The sequence below is a fragment of the Oscarella lobularis genome, chromosome 2 (assembly GCF_947507565.1).
Source record: "Oscarella lobularis chromosome 2, ooOscLobu1.1, whole genome shotgun sequence".
In the NCBI taxonomy this organism is placed as follows: Eukaryota; Metazoa; Porifera; class Homoscleromorpha; order Homosclerophorida; family Oscarellidae; genus Oscarella; species Oscarella lobularis.
Genome location: NC_089176.1, coordinates 638,775 through 658,097, shown reverse-complemented (window position 1 = coordinate 658,097; position 19,323 = coordinate 638,775). Strand labels below are relative to the sequence as shown.

General features: G+C 46.5%; 6 protein-coding genes across 13 annotated transcripts; 3 read left to right on the top strand and 3 right to left on the bottom strand.

Moving 5' to 3' along the window:
- Positions 1 to 1,647: 1,647 nt before the first annotated feature.
- On the top strand, positions 1,648 to 2,658 carry LOC136184041 (substance-K receptor-like). Its single transcript, XM_065970863.1, has one exon. It carries the CDS (start codon positions 1,648 to 1,650, stop codon positions 2,656 to 2,658), a length of 1,011 nt encoding a protein of 336 aa, XP_065826935.1.
- Positions 2,478 to 9,136, bottom strand: LOC136184164 (adenosine deaminase-like protein). 5 transcript variants are annotated; one of them, XR_010669312.1, is made up of 12 exons: positions 4,701 to 4,731; positions 4,566 to 4,624; positions 4,375 to 4,517; positions 4,267 to 4,327; positions 4,138 to 4,219; positions 4,001 to 4,082; positions 3,819 to 3,945; positions 3,548 to 3,764; positions 3,374 to 3,474; positions 3,162 to 3,319; positions 2,802 to 3,091; positions 2,478 to 2,751 (listed from the first exon to the last, which is right to left on the bottom strand). XR_010669312.1 is itself a non-coding variant. In XM_065971014.1 (11 exons), exons 2-11 carry the CDS (start codon positions 4,602 to 4,604, stop codon positions 2,962 to 2,964), a joined length of 1,140 nt encoding a protein of 379 aa, XP_065827086.1. In that variant the 5' UTR covers positions 4,605 to 4,624; positions 6,242 to 6,383; the 3' UTR covers positions 2,739 to 2,961. The 5 variants fall into 5 exon arrangements, 4 of the variants coding, with proteins under 4 accessions (XP_065827086.1, XP_065827085.1, XP_065827087.1 ...); XM_065971014.1 differs by lacking the exon at positions 4,701 to 4,731 and adding an exon at positions 6,242 to 6,383 and having other exon boundaries at positions 2,739 to 3,091; XM_065971013.1 differs by having other exon boundaries at positions 2,739 to 3,091.
- On the bottom strand, positions 5,918 to 7,419 carry LOC136184166 (uncharacterized). The gene has a single exon (XM_065971017.1). The coding sequence runs from the start codon at positions 7,162 to 7,164 to the stop codon at positions 6,238 to 6,240; it is 927 nt and encodes a 308-aa protein (XP_065827089.1). The 5' UTR covers positions 7,165 to 7,419; the 3' UTR covers positions 5,918 to 6,237.
- On the top strand, positions 8,819 to 12,879 carry LOC136184163 (uncharacterized). Of its 4 annotated transcripts, none has more exons than XM_065971011.1 (14): positions 8,819 to 8,932; positions 9,058 to 9,137; positions 9,542 to 9,628; positions 9,688 to 9,840; positions 9,894 to 9,971; positions 10,028 to 10,105; positions 10,161 to 10,238; positions 10,295 to 10,369; positions 10,420 to 10,488; positions 10,541 to 10,756; positions 10,811 to 11,044; positions 11,097 to 11,924; positions 11,982 to 12,476; positions 12,532 to 12,879. In XM_065971011.1, exons 2-14 carry the CDS (start codon positions 9,086 to 9,088, stop codon positions 12,735 to 12,737), a joined length of 2,649 nt encoding a protein of 882 aa, XP_065827083.1. In that variant the 5' UTR covers positions 8,819 to 8,932; positions 9,058 to 9,085; the 3' UTR covers positions 12,738 to 12,879. The 4 variants fall into 4 exon arrangements, with proteins under 4 accessions (XP_065827083.1, XP_065827081.1, XP_065827084.1 ...); XM_065971010.1 differs by having other exon boundaries at positions 8,833 to 8,909; positions 8,962 to 9,137; XM_065971009.1 differs by having other exon boundaries at positions 8,828 to 9,137.
- Positions 12,880 to 12,937: 58 nt separating this feature from the next.
- On the top strand, positions 12,938 to 17,374 carry LOC136200047 (serine/threonine-protein kinase/endoribonuclease IRE1-like). Its single transcript, XM_065990370.1, has 21 exons — positions 12,938 to 13,206; positions 13,269 to 13,308; positions 13,356 to 13,425; positions 13,479 to 13,551; positions 13,614 to 13,751; positions 13,803 to 13,907; positions 13,962 to 14,027; positions 14,086 to 14,302; positions 14,366 to 14,447; positions 14,507 to 14,851; positions 14,902 to 15,143; positions 15,199 to 15,328; positions 15,389 to 15,448; positions 15,503 to 15,611; positions 15,668 to 15,861; positions 15,932 to 16,070; positions 16,121 to 16,178; positions 16,230 to 16,299; positions 16,349 to 16,472; positions 16,520 to 16,587; positions 16,641 to 17,374. Exons 1-21 carry the CDS (start codon positions 12,975 to 12,977, stop codon positions 16,824 to 16,826), a joined length of 2,748 nt encoding a protein of 915 aa, XP_065846442.1. The 5' UTR covers positions 12,938 to 12,974; the 3' UTR covers positions 16,827 to 17,374.
- LOC136200048 (deoxyribonuclease-1-like) lies at positions 16,847 to 18,785 on the bottom strand. Its single transcript, XM_065990371.1, has 9 exons — positions 18,524 to 18,785; positions 18,389 to 18,477; positions 18,248 to 18,337; positions 18,070 to 18,188; positions 17,940 to 18,019; positions 17,700 to 17,884; positions 17,555 to 17,651; positions 17,446 to 17,500; positions 16,847 to 17,391 (listed from the first exon to the last, which is right to left on the bottom strand). Exons 1-9 carry the CDS (start codon positions 18,671 to 18,673, stop codon positions 16,940 to 16,942), a joined length of 1,317 nt encoding a protein of 438 aa, XP_065846443.1. The 5' UTR covers positions 18,674 to 18,785; the 3' UTR covers positions 16,847 to 16,939.
- Positions 18,786 to 19,323: the final 538 nt, after the last annotated feature.

Genomic DNA, 19,323 nt, shown 5'->3' with positions numbered 1-19,323 from the left:
AATAAATCGTCTCGGCTTTGACGTTCATGCTTTAGCATTCTGCAATTAGTCCATTTACAGCTGCGACGTTTGCCATTGCAATCTCAGCCAGCCACTAAGCATTAGCCGCTGGCTGAGATTGTCCGTTCAGAATGCCCCTGACTGTGCACAAGATCCTATCAAACTTCTGCAATCCTCCCTCCCTGAGTCCCTCTCTCCCTCGTCTCTTCTCGTTAAAAATCTGCGTTTAATTAATTAAGGATAACCATACTTACTGCCATTAAGATTCAAATCAGTCCACATTCTTTCAAGATGCCGCTTAGTGACGTCTGAAGCGAAGGTCGAGTCAATGCTTCTTCTAGAAGCATTCCACAACTGTTGTCTTGACAAACCCAGTTGCTCTAACGCGTGACGATACTCGTCAGATAACGACGTGCTGAAGACTCCCTTATCGTCAGTCTAAAGAAAATCTCTGTCTTTTGTCTTTCTACTAATTGCTTCTTAGTACTGTAGTTCTTACGCATAAAACAAAGGGATGATCAATCTCCACTAGATCCTTCAAATGATGCTCGCTGTACGAGCCCACTGTCTGCACGTGACGTTAGACGTGAGGCACACTTCTACAGTACAAAATCATGTAGTTGGGACGAACAGATAATGTAAAAGAATAAATCAAGAGCAGGTACCTAGTGGAATTCTTTTATTAAACATGTAATCGACCAGCTCTTGGGTTCCGCCTCGTTCGGGGCGATGAGCGCTTTCCCTGCGCCTTTTTTCAGCGATGCGAAACACGCGCTAACGAGGCTATTAGTTGCGCGGCGCGACGACGAGACAAAGGCCGTGAGACTTGAGTCACGGTACCGTGACTCTAGACACAGCGTAGCGTAAGCCAAATGGTCCGATAAGTGAAATTAGCGCGCGCTATTGTAATTCCGCAAGTGAACAGTGCAGTACACGTGTACCTTTTGAGAACAGGGGCAAAGAAACTATCAATTTAAAAGTAGAGAATCTCTTTCTTGATGCCAGCTCTCTCAACTCTCTTAGTAGAGTAAGGCTAGCATTATTCGCTAACGCATGTGTCTGGTCACGTGTAGACAAGGGAAGGAGTCGGATAAACGAGGGGGCGGATAGCTGAAGGTCGGATAACCGAGGATGTACTGTACCCTCTCCATGTTGATGCGCAGTTGCGGAAATGCCAACAGTCGCTGGTCACGTGTCATTCAAATAGTTATACTTTTATGGTTCGGCGCGGGGCAGCCGGACCAATAATACCGTGACGTAATGTAATTTGCCGCAGCCGGCCACTGCCGTCATGGTGGCAGATGTCAAATTCAAGAGCAGCGCTAACTGACTCAAGCATGATTTGAGAGGACACCGGCAAAAGTCAAAACACGTGTCTCTGCGATCTAGTAGTATCAGAGAATACTGGACGGTAATATTTTGCCGCAAAAATTGAGATTTAGAAAGGGCAGTGGCTAGACGTTTGTTTTTGAGGTATGACAACTCTAGACATACTGTAGAATTTCTTGTGCAGGAAATGCTTGCAGCTAAAAGGAGTTGCTGGGATATCGGGCGAGCGTTTCTAGGATATACAATGATCACGCCTAGCTATTATACACTTTAAGACCAAAGCGACTTCCGCAGTTGAGTTATAGTTCACGCGCAGACATGTCGGGAACGTTCGCCTTCAACTTTACTGAAGCAAACACTACCAACGGCACCGGCAACGGAACAGGCAGCCCCGTTTACCCATCGATTCGAACAGCTTCGAGCTTCGTGATTCTTCTATGCCTAGGTGCCCTCACCATTCTACTATGCGGTCTCATTTGTACGATACAAGTTCGTACTCAGGAACTGCATAAAGTTACCAGTTTTGTCATGCTAAACTCACTTACAGCCGATCTAGTCAGCGGAGTTGGATCGATAATGCTCATCAACACGGCTTATAAAACGTTTGACTACACAACGGGCAACGATGCGCTTTGCAAAATAGCGTTTATGGTATCTTTGCTCACTGGCGGATGGTCAGCATGGGCTGTTTTTCTCGTCGCTTTCGACCGCTACGACGCTGTTGTGAACTGCATGAGTAGAAAGTTTAAGCTCCACAGAGCAATCATTGCTGTCTCTTGCACCATTTCCTTAGCGGTACTGTTTGCTATCTTTCCTGTTACCGGTTTGGGAAAGTTCAAATCTGGACTATTTCCCCTACCAAATCAAAAGGGCAGGTGCCGTTTGGTCAATAACAGATTAGGCTCGATAAAGGCTGCATTCATCTACGGTGTCACCTATTACGCCGTCATGTCCTACTTGCCTCTACTTTTGACTGCGATCTTTCTAGGAATCATATTATTTACTGCCTGGAAGTGCAAAAGAAAGAGACGCAGAGATGCGGCGTCTCAGACTCAAGAGAGCTCGAGCCCATTGCTCGAATTAATCAAATCAAAGGGTTTCAAGTTCGTCATCGCGATTATCGTTTGCAAATTGATTTGCACTATTCCCTTTCACATCTACAATATCGGTATTGGTATTAACGCGGTTCGGCTTCCTGTAGCGATTGCGAGCGCTACGGAAGTTTTGTACAATGCCAACTACCTAATGAATTCGATTCTCTACTTCTTCTGGCTCAAAAGTTCGACCGTGCAGTGGAAATGGATCTGTAACTGCTGCAAGAAGTGTTAACAAGTGCACCAACAACGCTATCCGTCTTACAACACACAACCCATCATCGCAAGAAGAAGGGCTCGACCGAAACAAAATCGTCGAAACGAAAATCTAAGAATCAAATTAACCGTGACGTTCAGTGTCCTAAATTTAGGCTGTACTCTATTTTTTTGTTCTCGCAGTGTCAGATGTCTGTCTTAATAGCTTGCGGCTTTGACGTTCATGCTTTAGGCCAAGACTAAAACCTGCCAGCATTCCGCAATTAGCACATTTACAGCTGCGACGTTTCAGTGCATTTGCCATTGCAATCTCAGCCAGCCGCTAAGCATTAGCCGCTGGTAGAGATTGTCCGTTCAGAACGCCCGTGACTGTGCACGATCTGATCCTATCAAATTTCTGCAATCCTCCCTCCCTGAGTCCCTCTCTCCCTCGTCTCTTCACGTTAAAAAATCTGCGTTTAAGGATAATCATCATTTACTAACCGGTGCCATTAAATTCCTAAAGGATTCAAATCAGCCCACATTCTTTCAAGATGCCGCTTAGTGTCGTCTGAAGCGAAGGTTGAGTCAATGCTTCTTCTAGAAGCCTTCCACAACTGTTGTCTTGACAAACCCAGTTGCTCTAAAGCGTGACGATACTCGTCGGATAACGACGTGCTAAAGACTCCCTTATCATCTGTCTAAAGAAAATCTGTCTTTTGTCTTTCTACTAATTGCTTCTTAGTAGTTCTTACGCATAAAGCAAAGGAATGATCAATCTCCATTAGTTCCTTCAAATGATGCTCGCTGTACGAGCCCACTGTCTTGCACTTGACGTTAGACGTGAGACACACTTCTACGGTACACAATCATGTATTGGGACGAGCAGATAATGATCAAATGTAAAAGAATAAATCAAGAGCAGGTACCTAGTGGAATTCTTTTATTAAACATGTAATCGACCAGCTCTTGGGTTCCGCCTCGTTCTGGGAAGAGACACGTTCCGTGGCCTAGTCGATCTGGATTGAATTTCAATAGAGCGAGGCTCTCCTCAACGTTTGGGACTTCGGCTATGTGAAGAGAGATCTTGAGACCGGACTCGCGCGCCCTTTGAAGACAGGGAAGAAAGAGTCGCCCATCGCCAGCCTAGAAATAATAAAAGGAGAAGAGAAGAATCGAAGTCGAGGTCAGTTTGGATACGTTTGGATTTCCACTGAGGTCAATGCCAACAATACGACTGTTTGGCTCTTTTTTCAAGTGGATGGCTAAGTCCACTGTGTCTTCTGCTTCACGTAATGTATGGGTTCTGTCAATTGACAGAAGAAGTCTAGCAGAAGAAACGAAAATAAATCGACGACGGTTTTTGTAAGACGAAAATTCACTTGACAATGATAGAAGGAATTTCTCGTTCTGTTTCGTCTATAGCTTTGAGAATTGTACTAATGTAGCCACTGGAAGACAATCCTAAAGAAAAAGTAACATTTGTTGGTTCTCGTCGTATAAACACGGATACAGTCACCATTTAAAGTTCGAGGTGTCGTCCTCAATTCCAAATATTTGACTCCGTCGGAAGCGAACTCGCTGACTACGTCTCTTGTCACCTGAATAATGCATTCGATTTGCACTCAAGATTTCTCTTTTCTCCAACCATATCAATAGCTTCTCGAGACGAGACTAATTCGTGGATCGCTTTGAATATCAGGAAACATCTGATGAGAAGACTCGCATTTGCACTGTTAGAAAGGCGCTGGCTTACTCTTCTAGCGTTCTGCTGCCTTCTTTTGCTATTGCTGTTTGCCAAATTTCCGGAATACGACTGTGTGTCGCCTTGTCAACTCGCGCGATCAGTTTTTCCATCGTTTTCGTGCTAATTGAGCCATTGAGGTGCGCGTGAAGTTCCTGTGCACACAAATTTTGCGCAAAGTGCCAGAAAGTACGAAGACATACGATTTTAGGTAGTTTTCGGCAAAATTCTACGTCGTCCATCTTTGATTAGGGGGGGGTTCCTGAATCCGAACAAGGTAGAGGGGTCGAGAGAGCTCATGAAATATTGCTCCTACCTAAAAGCAGCTGCTGGCTTACTTTTTGCTTCAAGTTGAAGGGTAGTTAGTGCCCTTTTTTAGCAACAGTCCGGGGTCTGAGCGATGACGTTTTCGGGTCTCCCTACGCAAAAGTTTCCCGGACAAATCGATATTTTTATCCGGGGGACTCCTGAATCCGAACAGGCGATATCTCGGCCAAAAATTGTCGTACCGAGGCAAGCTATATATCAATCGAAAGCTTAGAAATTGCGCTTTCACGCAGCACCAAACCAAATTTTTTTCTGCGAGGCTAGAACAAAGTTACTCGCTTACCAAGATGCTTAGGGTTATACACTTTCTCGTGATCAGATATGACCATGAAGCAAATCACTTCAAGAAGAGGCCTCAGTTAATGAATTTATATAAGTTTTGCATAGTTTTGAGCTTGATACGTGTACATGCTTTGAAGTGAGGCTGAAACACTTTGACCTGAGCAACATGCCTTTATGAGGACAGCAGTCAGAAACATCCCACATGCCAGGACAAACCTTTAGAAGGTGCACCCAACCTAAGACGGTTGTATAGTAACTAGTAAGCTACATCTCGAAAAGCTTTGACAGACGTTTAGCTGAGAGATGCAATTTGCAATACCGAATGACCGCGAATCTATTGTTGTTTAGTGAAATAGACTGATTTTGGTCTAAATGACTGGTTAAGATCGGCTATAGTCACTAATCAAATTAGACTACACTATTTTCGAGTGTAAAAATTGACTCGCGCTTGCTATTGCACGCTTATTCTTTAAAACGCACAATATTCAAAGCTAAATAGTACTGTAGGACGTGGTGCAGCTGAATATTGACTATATACATACCGTAAAAGCTCGCGAACTGCGAAGTCTTCAGGTGCTTACGTGCATCTTTTGACGTAGCACAAGACTTCTGAAACTCGTCCTGGCATGTGGGATGTGTCTGACTGCTGTCCGCATAAAAGCATGTTGCTCAGGTCAAAGTGTTTCAGCCTCACTTCAAGGCATGTACACGTATCAAGCTCAAAACTATGCAAAACTTATATAAATTCATTAACTGAGGCCTCTTCTTGAAGTGATTTGCTTCACGGTCATATCTGATCACGAGAAAGAGTATAACCCTAAGGATCTTGGTAAGCGAGTAACTTTGTTCTAGCCTCGCAGAAAAAAATTTGGTTTGGTGCTGCGTGAAAGCGAAATTTCTAAGCTTTCGATTGATATATAGCTTACGTCGGTACGACAATTTTTGGCGGAGATATCACCTGTTCGGATTCAGGAGTCCCCCGGATAGGCCAAAAATATCGATTTGTCCGGGAAACTTTTGCGTAGGGAGACCCGAAAACGTCATCGCTCAGACCCCGGACTGTTGCTAAAAAAAGGGCACTAACTACCCTTCAACTTGAAGCAAAAAGTAAGCCAGCAGCTGCTTTTAGGTAGGAGCAATATTTCATGAGCTCTCTCGACCCCTCTACCTTGTTCGGATTCAGGAACCCTCCCCCTATCCGGGATGTTTTGACAAAACAATACAAACAGAAAGCTAACAAAAAGGGAGGCGACACTGCTGCGTTTCTCACAATATTGAACAGGAACGGTTTCGTTCGTCGCCGTCACCTTCTGCTTCTGCTACTAGTATTCGATGGTGCGCAGCTTCTTCTCTATTCCAAACTGGAATGGAGGTTTGCTCAGGGGCTACAGGTTTGCTGCAAGCACCAAAGTAGCTGCTTCCCGTTCTGAGACAAACGAATTTTGATTGGAGACATGCGAAGCAAAATTCTCTTTTGCATCTGCGGCATTGTCGCATTTTGCATGCTTCTCCCGTGTGCTCAGAAATCCACCCGCAGTTTGGACAGGCTCGTCTGCTTGGTACGTTCCTTATGGTTCCGCTCATAAGACTGATCTTTGGAGCATTTCGTATATCCTGCATGCTTGGGTGCTCGCAGTCTGCGTTTCCGCATTGAACAGAAGACTTCACGGGGCCAGACCACTCTTCAAGGCAATTCCAACAAAACTCGTAGAATTTTTGGTTCTTCTTTGTGCAGACGAGGCACTGTACTCTTAGATTAGTAAGGTCTCCTCTTTCCACAAACGATCGGCAGCCAGGACACTCTTTCATATCGCAATATTTGTCAGCAGCGTATTCTGACATTTTTGCTTCGAAAAACATGCATTCGGCGTCGTTTAGGAGAGCGACACGTCGAACTTCGTCATAGGGCCAAACCTTTTCGCACGATTTAGGTTTTGCAGGATTCGTTTTGTCCGTGATAGCGGGACAGTGAAACTTGTATTTACGCTGGTCTAGCAAACTGCGACACCATGCTGTAAGCGAACCGGGATCAACGGCATGTCCACAGGACATCTTTGCTCTTTTTGTCGCGGTGTCAGAGTCATTCGTGATGCTGCAGGCCTCGTTTGTAAACTGGAGGGAAAGTACACGCAGATCTTCCTCGCTGTACTGCCTTTCAGATGATGAAGTGTCAGGCACGGGGACTCTGCTCATTTTTGGCTGGCAAAAAGGGAAGCTTGAGAAACGGGTTCGCAAATGATTACATAGACAAAAGCAAAACGCCTTATGATTGGTCGTGCGGCTGGGGTATGATGGAGGGTATTACGTCAGCGGAATCCTCCCAAGTCCCCAGAATGAATGACCCGAACTAAACTTGTTCGGGGCCTCCGAACCAAATATAATTAAGGTTGTGCAACATACAGTAGTCACAAAAAATCAGGTTCACATGCATCATGAAGATATTCGTTCTAGTACAAATTAGTTCCTCCTGGAAGTCGCATCACCATATGCAAGGTTGAATTCTTCTGTATGTTGTAAGTAGAAAGCGTATTCTCTTTGCCTCTTGAGGTTACTTCTAGCTGTTTTCCAGCAAAGAGAAGGCGTTGACGATCTGGTTCATACTCTGGCCGTTTTTCATATATCCTCTTCTTTAGCTCTTGTATTGTTGTTGCTCCAAACTCTTCAAAAGTGTCTGCTATTGGTATAGTGACATTTGAAGCCTCTATCCCAACGACAAAAACCGAGAGAGATTTTGCCATTTCAAGCGATGTCTGAAGATGTAGTAGTGTGTCACAGTGATATACACATGTGGTGTGCATGCGCGCAATGGGGCTTGCCGGAATGACATCATCAGTACCCCAATACCCCAAGCTAATGAATTAACGACGTCATAAGAGGTGACACGCGTGCAAATATCTCTTTGTCAGTGTGCGCAGTGGAAGCGTTGTGGGCAGGGTTATCTGGGTTATGTAGCTTTGCATTTCACCTACTATAATGTTCTCACTATTGATATTGTGTAACATTTCGCTGGTCCTGATATCTCTCCTAAATCTCCTGATATCTCTCCCGGAAAGGAGAGGTCGTCACATTGTTCATGACCCGCATTCTGTTTACATATTCCAGCGGAGTTTGTCTCGAAACATCGTCTTCTTGAGCCACGGAAGAATGCTGTAGCGATTTTCGTTTTCGGTGTTCTACCCAATGTCTGGTGCCAAAGCAAGTACGAAAATAAGTCGAGACGGTTTTTGTAGCATGAAAATTCACTTGACAATGATAGAAGGAATTTCTCGTTCCGTTTCGTATATAGCTTTCAGAATTGTACTGATGTAGTCACTGGAAGACAATCCTAAAGAAAAGTAATATTTTTTGGCTCTTATCGTATAAACACGGATACAGTCACCATTTAAAGGGCGTTGTTCTCAATTCCAAATATTCGAAGCGAACTCGCTGACTACGTCTCTTGTCACTTGAATAATGAATTCGATTAGTACTAAAGAGAATTTCTTTCCTCCAACCATATCAATAGCTTCTCGAGACGAGACTAATTCGTGGATCGCTTGGAAGCATCTGACGAGAAGACTCGCATTTGCACTGTTAGAAATGCGCTGGCTTACTCTTCTAGCGTTCTGCTGCCTTCTTTTGCTATTGCTGTTTGCCAGATTTCCGGAATGCGACTGTCTGTCGCCTTGTCAACTCGCGCGATCAGTTTTTCCATCGTTTTCGTGCTAATTGAGCCATTGAGGTGCGCGTGGAGTTCCTGTGCACACAAATTTTGCACAAAGTTGCCAGAAAGAACAAAGACATACGATTTTAGGGAGTTTTCGGCAAAATTCTACGTCGTCCATCTTTGATTATCCGGGATGTTTTGACGAGGAAAGGAGCGTTTCGTGTATCCTGTACGCTTGGGTGCCCGCAGTTTGCGTTCCTGCATTGAATGGAAGACCTCACGAGGCCAACTCGTAGGATTTTTGCTTCTTTTGAGGTTATGCGGCTTTGCTGGCGCCGATCTAGATCTCTCCCGGATCAAAACCGGAAAAAGACGTGTCTATCCAGTCTACTGACGACCCGTATTCTGTTTACATATTCCAGTGGCGTTTGTCTTGACAGATCGTCACCTTGAGCCACGTACAGAAGAATGCTACTGGCACTTTTTGTTTTCGGCGTTCTACCCAATGTCTGGTGTCAAGGCAAGTCCACTGTAATTTCTAGACAACTCTGTTGGGCGGCACCACACCTATTCGAGTTTACTGGCACCCAAATTGACTGACCCGAAGCCCTTAATTCGCCAGTCGTCAACTCTAAGACCCGAGTTTCGCTCTTATAACGTACAAACCCGCGGCCGTCGCGTTCGTTCCGTTGAAAAAGGCGGAAGCATTCCTGAACGGAACCGCCCATGCAGAACGCAGGCGGAACCTTTGAGAGAATGGTGCATGTAGACAGAAGCGTTGCGATCGCGACGGCGTATTTTGGAAGTGAAGCTATAGCAGTGGCAGTTGTCTTAAAGGGCAATGGCGCCGACTCCGCGACCGCGTGCGCATTAGACTAATTGATAATGGGGGCGCAAAATTATATTTGTCGACACTGATTTTAGGAAATGCAACGGCAGAGCCGCCCACTACTAATGTGACAACGAATACGTCCAAACCGCCTGTATTTTCCGTCCCACCGCCTCCCCTACGTAAGGCTGGGAAGTCTGCAGAAGATGACGCTTGCACTTAGACGTGCCTTTTGAAACAGCGCCAACGTCGACTCCGACGCTTCGAAGAAGGTCGAAACCGCCACCAGCATTTCTGCTCTTGCCACCTCCGATGCCACCAACGACTCAACCAGCGCCTGCCATGAAGCGAAAACCGCCGCCGTTTCTACTTTCACCACCCCCTCGACCTAACAGTAAGACCAGTCTAATAACAAACGCGAAATTTTCTGCATACTACTTTTTATAGCAACTGAGGCCACTCCACCACCTCGACGAAGACCAAAACCGCCGGTTTTTTCAATTTCGCCCCCGCCACTACCGCAAAGTAAGTTTATCACCAATGGACATCCAAGCGAAATTTTCTGCATACTACTTTTATAGCAACTGAGGCCACTCCACCACCTCGACGAAGACCAAAACCGCCGGTTTTTTCAATTTCGCCCCCGCCACTACCGCAAAGTAAGTTTATCACCAATGGACATCCAAGCGAAATTTCTGCATACTACTTTTATAGCAACTGAGGCCACTCCACCACCTCGACGAAGACCAAAACCGCCGGTTTTTTCAATTTCTCCCCCGCCACTACCGCAAAGTAAGTTTATCACCAATTGACATTTATTTTTGGTCTACTAGCATTGTTGTCTGTAGAACCAACGGCACCAACGCCACGACGAAGACCTAAGCCACCACCCTTTTCAATTCCTTTGCCACCTCGACCGCAACGTAAAAAAGGATATGTCCATTTAGAGTATAATTATTATTATCGTTCCCAGCGGTTGTCGCTCCGCCCAGAAGACAGAAACCGCCGGTGTTTAGTGTTCCACCACCACCTCAATTTCCACGTATGCTGACGCGAGAGCGTTGCGTAGCTTGCTTGTAATGCTGCGGTTATAGCGTTTACTGCTACGCCATCACCTCCTCCAATCACTGCTACTCCAGAACTCCCAACGACTCCAGAACTCCCAACGACTCCAGAGCTCCCAACGACTCCAGAACTCCCAACGACTCCAGAGCTCCCAACGACTCCAGAACTCCCAACCACACCAGAACTCTCAACTACAGAGCTCCCAACAACTCCAGGTCCAACGACGCCTTCACCAGAGTGCAGCAGTAATATTTTTTTATTTATCGGTAAATTTCTTTAATACTGAGCCTTTGCTTTAGCTATCAGCGTTATTCCCGTTGATGACAGTACAGGCGTTTTGCTTCGATTGGCGAGAGTTTCTGTTTTTGATGCCAACTCCGTAAACACGTCCACACTTGTTGTTGACGCTCCAGTCGATCCTCTACTAAACTTAGCCCGATTTATAATTCCATTCGAAACGTCTCTTTCAATTCTCGTAACGGCTCCAGAATACTCGACTGCGTCTAGAGAATATTTCTCATACTGCTCCACAGGTAAAAATTATTTTTAATTAACGACTCTCGATAAATAGCTTATTCTGTAAAGAATCGTCGCTCTCAATTCGTCTCAAGCGACGAGAAGACGTACAAGATGTAGCGTACGACCCTGCCTCTCCACTGACTGTAACGACAACGGAATTTGCGCTTCCTCTCTCGATCAACATTCCACCCGACGCTTTCCAAAACGTGTCGGCAGGAACAAATCTCACAATCAGCACCGACGTCGTCGATCCGTTTGAGGACGTAGCACTCGTGCCCCAACTCGTCGGCGAAACTCGCACGTTGCAGCGCACTTCCATCGACAGTCTCGCTGCCGCCGACATCGTCATTGCCACGGCGACGAATAGTCCGGTAGAGCTAAAGCGACCAATCGAACTCGTCTTCGTGCTCAACAGAACGGCAAGAGTCGCCGAAGGCGATCTGATCCCAGCCTGGTCGTTCGACGAAACACGCGGCATTTGGATCGACGAAGGCGACGGCGTCGTTTCAGCGAGTGAAAACGGCCAATTGAAGTGGAGTTTCAATGCGACTCACTTGAGCTGGTGGAATAGCGGTCGAGCGTGGACGAATACGAGCTGCCTAAACGTCGACGTGCAACACGTCCAATCGCCGAAGACGTCGCCATCGCCGCTCGTCGACGCTCAGGTCAGCGTCGACGGATTGACTTATAATTATTTCGCCGCCGTGCCGACCGGGTTGACGGGCGGACTTTGCTTGGAGACGAGAAGCGACGAGACGAGCGCCGTTCGCGTGACGCATTCCGCTTTTTCGTACGACAGTACAGCGTTGAATTTCGTCGGTTCGTCGGTGCCGTCCGTTTGTCCGTCAAACGCAGCAAATTTTGGAAATTCGTGCGAGAATCTTACGTTTTTGTGTAAGGGAAAAATTGTGACTGTAGATGCATTGACTTGTATAATGGATTCTCTTCTAGTTGCTGATTGCGGGCAATTGACTGTTCCTGTTTCTGGAGCGCTTCAGCTGCCTTCGACCGTTTCTGTTCACGGATCAGTGACCCGGGTGGCAACGGCGACGTTTTCGTGTGCGCAAGGCTTTGAAATTTCGGGCGACGAGCAGCTGACGTGTTTGAGAAATGGATCGTGGTCCAGTCCACCCCCGATGTGTCGGCAATCGATTGCTCCCACGACGGAAATTGCTCCCACGACGGAAATTGCTCCCACGGCGGAAAGTTCTGGCTTGGAGCCTCCGATTATCGCCGCTATAGTTGTTGGAGTCTTCTGCTTCGTTGCAATTGTCGTTTTTGTCATCGTACTCTGTTGCCGTGCCAAACATAGGCGTGACTTGCGAAAACGTATTCGGGGAGCTACGAGCAAAAGTCGCGTCACTTCTAACAGAGTACATGCTGGGAGCCAGGAAGAAGAAATCGGTCTACGCGAACTCACCACGACCAGTACCAGCGTTGTTGAAGGTATTAGACACAAAACACTCGTGTTTTACATATATATTGAAGCTTTATACTCTAGCAAACAAATACGCTGATACTCTTCAAAAGGATAGTGAAAAGCAAGGTACTCCTCCAAAAGATCCTGTTGAAAAGACGGAATCTGAAAAGCAAGGTACTCCTCCAAAACATTCTGTTGAAAAGACGGCGGAAACTGAAGAGCACGTTACTCCTGATGAAAAGACGGAGACTGGAGTGAAAATTGCTCCAAAAGACATTTTGATTTGATTTGCCAAGTGTTATTTTGAAGATGGTCGTTTGTTTAACTTTTTTGTCGTCTTTAGTAGTAAGTTTTTCATGTTTTTGTTAGCGTTCATTTTTGTGTGTTTGTTTTATGCGTACTTGTGTGATGTTTGAATAAAAGTCTTTTCGCGCCATTACGTTTTTTAGCGTACGCCAGGTTTGATTCAGATGACGTCAGCCAGGAAGTCAACAAAGTCGCCCTTCGCTTGTAGCCCCTTCGCTATGCCTCTCTTCTCCCTTCTCCTACTAACATGCGTCTCAACCGTAACGGTAATCGAGGAGCCGAAGCGCGAGGACAGCGCACTTAGTCGCTTTCTACGACAGCTTGGGTCCCTACACGCAGTCGAACCGGTCGGCGTCTCGCCGAACGATCTCTTTCTCATACTCACACTCGACGGCACTTTTCACGCCGTCCGAAAGGAAACCGGCGAAGAAACGTGGACTTTCAAGGACGGTACTAAACAGTTTCCTGTTCTAGGGGGCCCCTCTGATCCTCCTGTTCAATTTTTGCTCTAGAACCGATCCTTACTGCTCCGATGAACGCTCGAGACGTGGGGTAAGATAGCACGATTCTCGCACGCCCCACTCCTACGTTGTTTGAAGAGGCACTTTCCTGCCGGATCCGACGGACGGAAGTCTATACGCACTCAAATCGGGCAGCGACAGTCTCGAAGTGCGCAAAAAAAGTGGACATTTCCCATATAGGCATGTTTTTTCCCCCCACAGAAAATGCCTTTTACTATACCCGAACTCGTGCGCGCGTCGCCGTGTCGTAGCAGCGACGGCACGCTGTATACAGGTACGTAGGTGTGCCCGCTCGTTGTGCTGCGGACGGGATGTTGGTTTTTTCTCCTCGTTCAGGAAAGAAAAGCGACGTTTGGTACGCGATCGATCCCGATACCGGCGAGAAACTGCGAGAAATCAGCACAAGCGGCATCCAATCGATGTGTCCCGTCGAACGCGAAGACAAGAAGAAAGTCGTTTATTTAGGAAGAAAAGGTTCGTAGGACCTCCGGGGGTGGGATGAATATCCTCATTTTCGTTCCTTAGAGTACGTCATCGCAATGTTTGATTCGCAGACGCAGCAAAAACGATGGAACGTGACGTTTACGGACTACGCGTCCGCTTCTCCCTCGCCAACGCTCCCATCACGAGGTAGGGCCAGGCGGGCCATGTCTATATATATCATAATGATCTTTGTTTTATTAGATGTTATGCACTTTTCAGCCAGTACGGGTTCTGAAGGCACCATTCTTACCGTAAACATGACAACAGGTACCCACCCAATCAGTTGTATTGATGTTAAGTGTTTTGATTTTTCTCTCTTTTTCAGGCAAGCAGGTTTGGATTCACTCGTTTCCGTCTCCCGTTGTGAGCATTCATTCCGTTGACGATGACGGTCAATTGGCTCGGATTCCTCTGCAAAACGTTGCTATGGAGATGCTCTACTCGATGCTGGAATCGTCCACGGTCGATCAAATGGCGTTGAGACCATTCCACGACGGAGCGGAATGGAATTATAAAGACAAAGATAAGAAGAGAGATCTGAGGTAATAAATAGTAAAATTAGTCTATATACGTACCCTTCTCATTATTTGCATTTGATTTAATAGAAAGACTCTGTATGTGGGAAAATATCAGGGACGACTCTACGCAACAGTGTGTTTGACGGAAAAGGGGTCAGTCCAGTTGAAGGTAAAGAAAGCTCGATATGTCACATAAGACATTTTAGGAGATATTGTTTTTTTATATAGAAACCTCAAGTTCGTCTAATAGACGGACCTAAAAATCGCGATACTTCGGATTCATCGTCGCCCACAAGAGAACAAAGATCTCTTCCGTTTCTTCTCGGCTTCTACGAAATGCCGCGTTACTCCCAGACGAAACTCACGTCCTACGTCGCTCAATTAACGCACGAGAAAAAGCCAAACGTTTCAAAGCACGAAAACGTCATCGTTTCCGAAGAACCGTCCCAAGCGCCCACTGAAGCGAATAGCGCCTATTTCTATATCCTCACAATCGGAATCGGAGCTCTCGGCTTCGTGATCGCCACACTGCTACTCGGCGCTGCAGGAGCAGCTCTCTTCATAAAGAAACAGGTGAAGAAAAAAGATCCATTATGCAGTAGTCTATTATACAATGATAATAGGGTGGAATGGTGGTGCATTCAAGTCATGCGCAATCCACTGCAGCAGTGGCAGACGATTCTTCAGTCGGAAGTCAATTGAGTTCTACTTCCGGCAGCGTTCATCAGAGTATTTCTTCTCCTGATTTGCCTACTGCTGAAGCGCCGCCGCCGCCGTCATCAAATGGTTTCGTTTCCGTCGGAAAGATTTCCTTCAATTTAAAAGACGTCATTGGAAAAGGATGCGAGGGAACGTTTGTGTACAGGTAACCGATAAAGGGACGTGCGTTCGTTTCCGTTAATCTTTGCGCGTTTTGCTAGAGGAAAATTCGACGGTCGCAATGTGGCTGTGAAGCGAATTCTTCCCGACTGCTTCAGCGTCGCCGACACGGAAGTGGATCTTCTACGGGAATCGGATTACCACGGCAATGTCGTTCGCTATTTTTGCATGGTGAGAAGCAAAAATAATAATAATAAAAAGAATTTTCCCCTGAATTTGGTGTCTCGTTAGGAGGAAGACAGTCAATTTCGATACATAGCACTTGAACTGTGCCAAGCAACCCTGCAAGAGGTACAATTTAAGATTAGAGACTATCCGTGGAAAGATTACGTTGCTCTTTCTTAGTACGTTCTGAAGCATGACGTGGCTCACTTTAACTGGGGCAATTTGACGGCTTTGTCCCTACTACAGCAGGCCGTTTCGGGCATCACGCATCTACACTCTCTCGGAATCAGTACGCTTGCGACTTTTCTCTCGTTTCAGAGTCCTCCTGACTGACTTGCTCCTTAGTTCATCGCGATATCAAGCCGCATAACGTGCTGATATCGAGACCGAATGTCCACGGCAGCGTTCGAGCGATGATATCCGATTTTGGACTGTGCAAAAAGCTTGCCACGGGACGAGTTTCTCTTTCAGCGCGATCCGGTGTTGCCGGCACGGAAGGATGGATCGCACCGGAAATGATGGACGTAACTCAGAAAGTGGTACGCAAAAAAAAGACATTTTTATTCGTTCGTGATGGCAGATCTTGAGTTTCCTTCTTTTCTATTCTAGACTCGTGCCGTTGACGTGTTTTCTATGGGTTGCGTGATATTTTACGTTTTGTCGAGCGGGAAACATCCTTTTGATCCTGTCCTGTGTCGTCAAGCGAACATACAGGAAAGAAAGAGTCCCAAATTGGGTTCGCTTTTCGGTGAGAAAATTACCGTGGCCTGCTTAGAACTCTCACCTTTCCGCACACAGGGAATCTAGTTGCGAGAGATCTTATAATTCAAATGATCAGCTACAATCCGGAAGAAAGGTCGAGAGGCCTTCGAAAATCCAAGCATCTTTTTCGTAAATGTTTTATTAGACCGTCGAGTGTTGAAGTGCAGAATCATTGCTTTTTCTGGTCAAAAGAAAAGCAGCTCGCTTTCTTTCAGGCAAGAGATACCACTACTAGTAATAGTTTGTTATCCAAGGCGCCTTTAGGACGTAAGCGATCGAATAGAAAAGGAACCAGCTGACAGTCCTGTCGTCGAAACGCTGGAACGCGGCGGTTTTTCGGTCGTGAAAGGCGGCTGGAGAGACCACGTCACAGATGACCTAAAGCAAGGTAGAGAAAGACTAGGGAGGTTCATGCAGACATAAGTCCTATTTTAGATCTAAGAAAGTTCCGGACATACAACAGCGAATCGGTGCGAGATCTCCTCAGAGCGATGCGAAACAAGGTACGGACGTACGTGTACACCAGACGGAGTCATACATATCGTCTATATTCTAGAAACATCATTATCGCGAGCTGAGTGATAGCCTCAAGGCATCCCTCGGCGCGCTGCCCGACGGCTACGTCACCTACTTCACGAGCCGCTTTCCTTTGCTCCTGCTCCACTGCTACAAGTCCATGAGAATCACGTGCAAGTCGGAGAGAGTGTTTGAGTCGTACTACGGCCGCAGCCAATCCGAATAGGGAATGCTCTAAGGTCTGACTGATTTTTACAATTTTTATATTTATTGTAAAACACTTTGTAGTGGAGAATAGAGGTGAGTGCACTTTTCTAAAAAATCGGTAAAATGCTTGTCTCACGAAGAGTCAGCCGGATTCTTTCTCTTCCGAAAACGTCGCAATTCCTTGTCCGGATACTGAATCGGTCGGCCCGTGGGAATATTGGCAAAGACGGCACCGTCGACGATTGCGACATCGTCAGGATTGACGTTGAATCGGAATCGGCGCCGAGTCGACTCGTCGTCCACGACGAGTCTTTTCTGACAGTTGCTGACGAAATAAATTCCATTGTCGCTCCTATCAGCTGACTTGGCGAATGTGGCCGTCTCCGATATTGGCTCGGCTTCTTTGATGTTGCTCTGCGCGTGGGGCAACGTTACGACGTCTTTTCTCGTGCTGCGGAATAGTTTTGCGAGGCAGGTCTCGCTTGGAATGAGCTGTGCGTGACCGTACTCGTTCACGAGCCACACGTCTGTGTCGTCTTTTTTCTTTTTGATCAATTTGCCGTGCAACTGTGGCAGCTCAAGTTCTAGGAATTGAATTCCATTGGTGTGAGAATAGGTAAGGAAGAACGTCTCTTTACCTGGGTCCACTTGTATGGCAAGTTCTATTGGATAGTGATCACTAATTTTCTCGGCCTTTATTTAGGTAATCAAGCAAATCAGAGGCGTTTGTTTAATGAAACGCTTTACCTCTTCCTGTGACAGTCCAAACTCCTCGCCAAAATTGAAAACTCCGACCGAGTCTGGTTGAATAGCAGGTAGTAGCTTCTGACCAGTGACAACGAACCTGAACTCGGGAAGTAAGGAATGAAAACAGTCTCGTTTTTGTTTATACCGGTCATAAGCCGCGTTTGTGCTCTTCACCGTCGTGTCTTCATCGATGAGCCAGTGGAAGTCCTTGTCCTTGAACAGGTCAATTTCCACAAAATCTTTTGGTCTGACGTAGTTTCCCCCAGCGTTGAAGTCTCCAGTAATGATCACGTCTTCAATTTCCCACTGGCGAACAACCTCGTCATGAACCTGTAACGTGGTGCTCTTGAGCATTAATTTAGCCCAATATCGTTTCTACACGTACCTTTTTTAGATTATGAATTTCTCTCTTGGCATCATCTGGATCAGTGTGAATTGCAACGACAGCGAACTTATTCATCGTTCCTATGAAAACGCATTCAAAAATTCAATCTTCATAAATTATTTATCCAAACCTTCCTTCGTAGAGAGCGTGTCAAAAAGAACAACAAAAGGATCTCGCTGAAACACGTCGCCAATCCCACTTCCAACGTCATCGTACTGCAGAGTATCCAACACCTCGACCTTGTCCTGCCTGTGTAGTCAGTACATGATGTTACCAATGACGTATGTGGGAGTTACATATGTGATGACCTATAAAAGAATGCATATTGTTCCTTCGAGCACGTCCGGCCCAAACGGGGGCTAAGCACGACTTTGTATCTCTCTCCCAGCCTGCATTCTCTAAACAAGGCAGTCGTTCACTAAGTTGACTAGAGCATTATAGAATAGTACGAGTTGATCATCTGTTGGAGTTTGGGCACCGCCGATCCGGACCGATCGCGAACCTCTTGCATTACGATGATATCGTAGCGGAGAAATATCTATGAGGAAACTCTAGCGGGGACCAGGACGAGAGGCATTGCTCGCTTTAGTCAGGTGCCTTCCAACATCCGGTTTTCTCATCTTCGATCGCCCGAAGACCTGGACGTTGAACGCAGCCATTTTCAGATCCTTCGCCCATCTGGTCAATTTCTCCGACGCTTCCTTGTCCGATACGGTCGCAGATAGAGCCGTCATCGTCTCTGCTGTACGTACGGATGCGGATCGACTGGAAATTCCCACGGTCACGTGGATGCGTTGTGCGCGTACACGATCGATTCGCGAAACTTTTATTCGAGCAAAAAAACTCGCATACAGACGCACCTATACCATAGATGCCTATACTAACATGAAAAAATCCTACCTAGCTACGTTTAGCTTGAATACGGTATGTCCCCGTTCTTCGCGCTTTCTTCGATCGCGCCGTCTTTTTTTTTCCTTCGTCCGACTTCTGCCCTACAAAAAAAGAGATTAGCTACTGTAAATTAATCCGTGTACGTACCTTTTTGTTGCGTCCGTATTCGCGCTACCCAGGCTACACCGCGGGGAGGTTCGGACGCGTCGTAGCCCAGGGAAGTCTTCGCAAAGCGATGACCCCCTTCCAAAAAGTGTCGGGCGAGTTGCGGGTCCTCGGCCACTCCGATCAGTACCGCCTGGACGAGAGTCGGCCCCTAAAACCGAGTCCCCCGGCTCGTTGGTACCAAACTCTTCGGTATATGTTCCTAAGAAGAACCGGAGCTTGCGGAAGTGGAGAGAGGCTGACCGCTGTTTGTAGGAGTCAACAATGAAGACAGTGCAGTGGAGGAATCGAAGGCTCCTGGGCCGGATCATCTTCGGTCTAATCGCGT

Coding starts and splice junctions, on each gene's coding strand:
- LOC136184041 (XM_065970863.1), top strand. CDS start 1,648: ATGTCGGGAACGTTCGCCTTCAACTTTACTGAAGCAAACACTACCAAC.
- LOC136184166 (XM_065971017.1), bottom strand. CDS start 7,164: ATGAGCAGAGTCCCCGTGCCTGACACTTCATCATCTGAAAGGCAGTAC.
- LOC136184164 (XM_065971015.1), bottom strand. CDS start 8,795: ATGGACGACGTAGAATTTTGCCGAAAACTCCCTAAAATC. Junction 4,220..4,266: donor CTCGAGAAGCTATTGATATG/GTTGGAGAAAAG, acceptor TGCATTATTCAG/GTGACAAGAGACGTAGTCAG. Junction 3,765..3,818: donor ACCTCAGTGGAAATCCAAAC/GTATCCAAACTG, acceptor TATTATTTCTAG/GCTGGCGATGGGCGACTCTT.
- LOC136184163 (XM_065971011.1), top strand. CDS start 9,086: ATGCTACTGGCACTTTTTGTTTTCGGCGTTCTACCCAATGTCTGGTGT. Junction 9,841..9,893: donor ACCACCCCCTCGACCTAACA/GTAAGACCAGTC, acceptor TACTTTTTATAG/CAACTGAGGCCACTCCACCA. Junction 10,370..10,419: donor TTTGCCACCTCGACCGCAAC/GTAAAAAAGGAT, acceptor TATCGTTCCCAG/CGGTTGTCGCTCCGCCCAGA.
- LOC136200047 (XM_065990370.1), top strand. CDS start 12,975: ATGCCTCTCTTCTCCCTTCTCCTACTAACATGCGTCTCAACCGTAACG. Junction 13,908..13,961: donor GCCAACGCTCCCATCACGAG/GTAGGGCCAGGC, acceptor TTGTTTTATTAG/ATGTTATGCACTTTTCAGCC. Junction 14,303..14,365: donor GATAAGAAGAGAGATCTGAG/GTAATAAATAGT, acceptor TTGATTTAATAG/AAAGACTCTGTATGTGGGAA.
- LOC136200048 (XM_065990371.1), bottom strand. CDS start 18,673: ATGACGGCTCTATCTGCGACCGTATCGGACAAGGAAGCGTCGGAGAAA. Junction 18,189..18,247: donor CAATATGCATTCTTTTATAG/GTCATCACATAT, acceptor CTGACTACACAG/GCAGGACAAGGTCGAGGTGT. Junction 17,392..17,445: donor TGCCATACAAGTGGACCCAG/GTAAAGAGACGT, acceptor TTCAATTCCTAG/AACTTGAGCTGCCACAGTTG.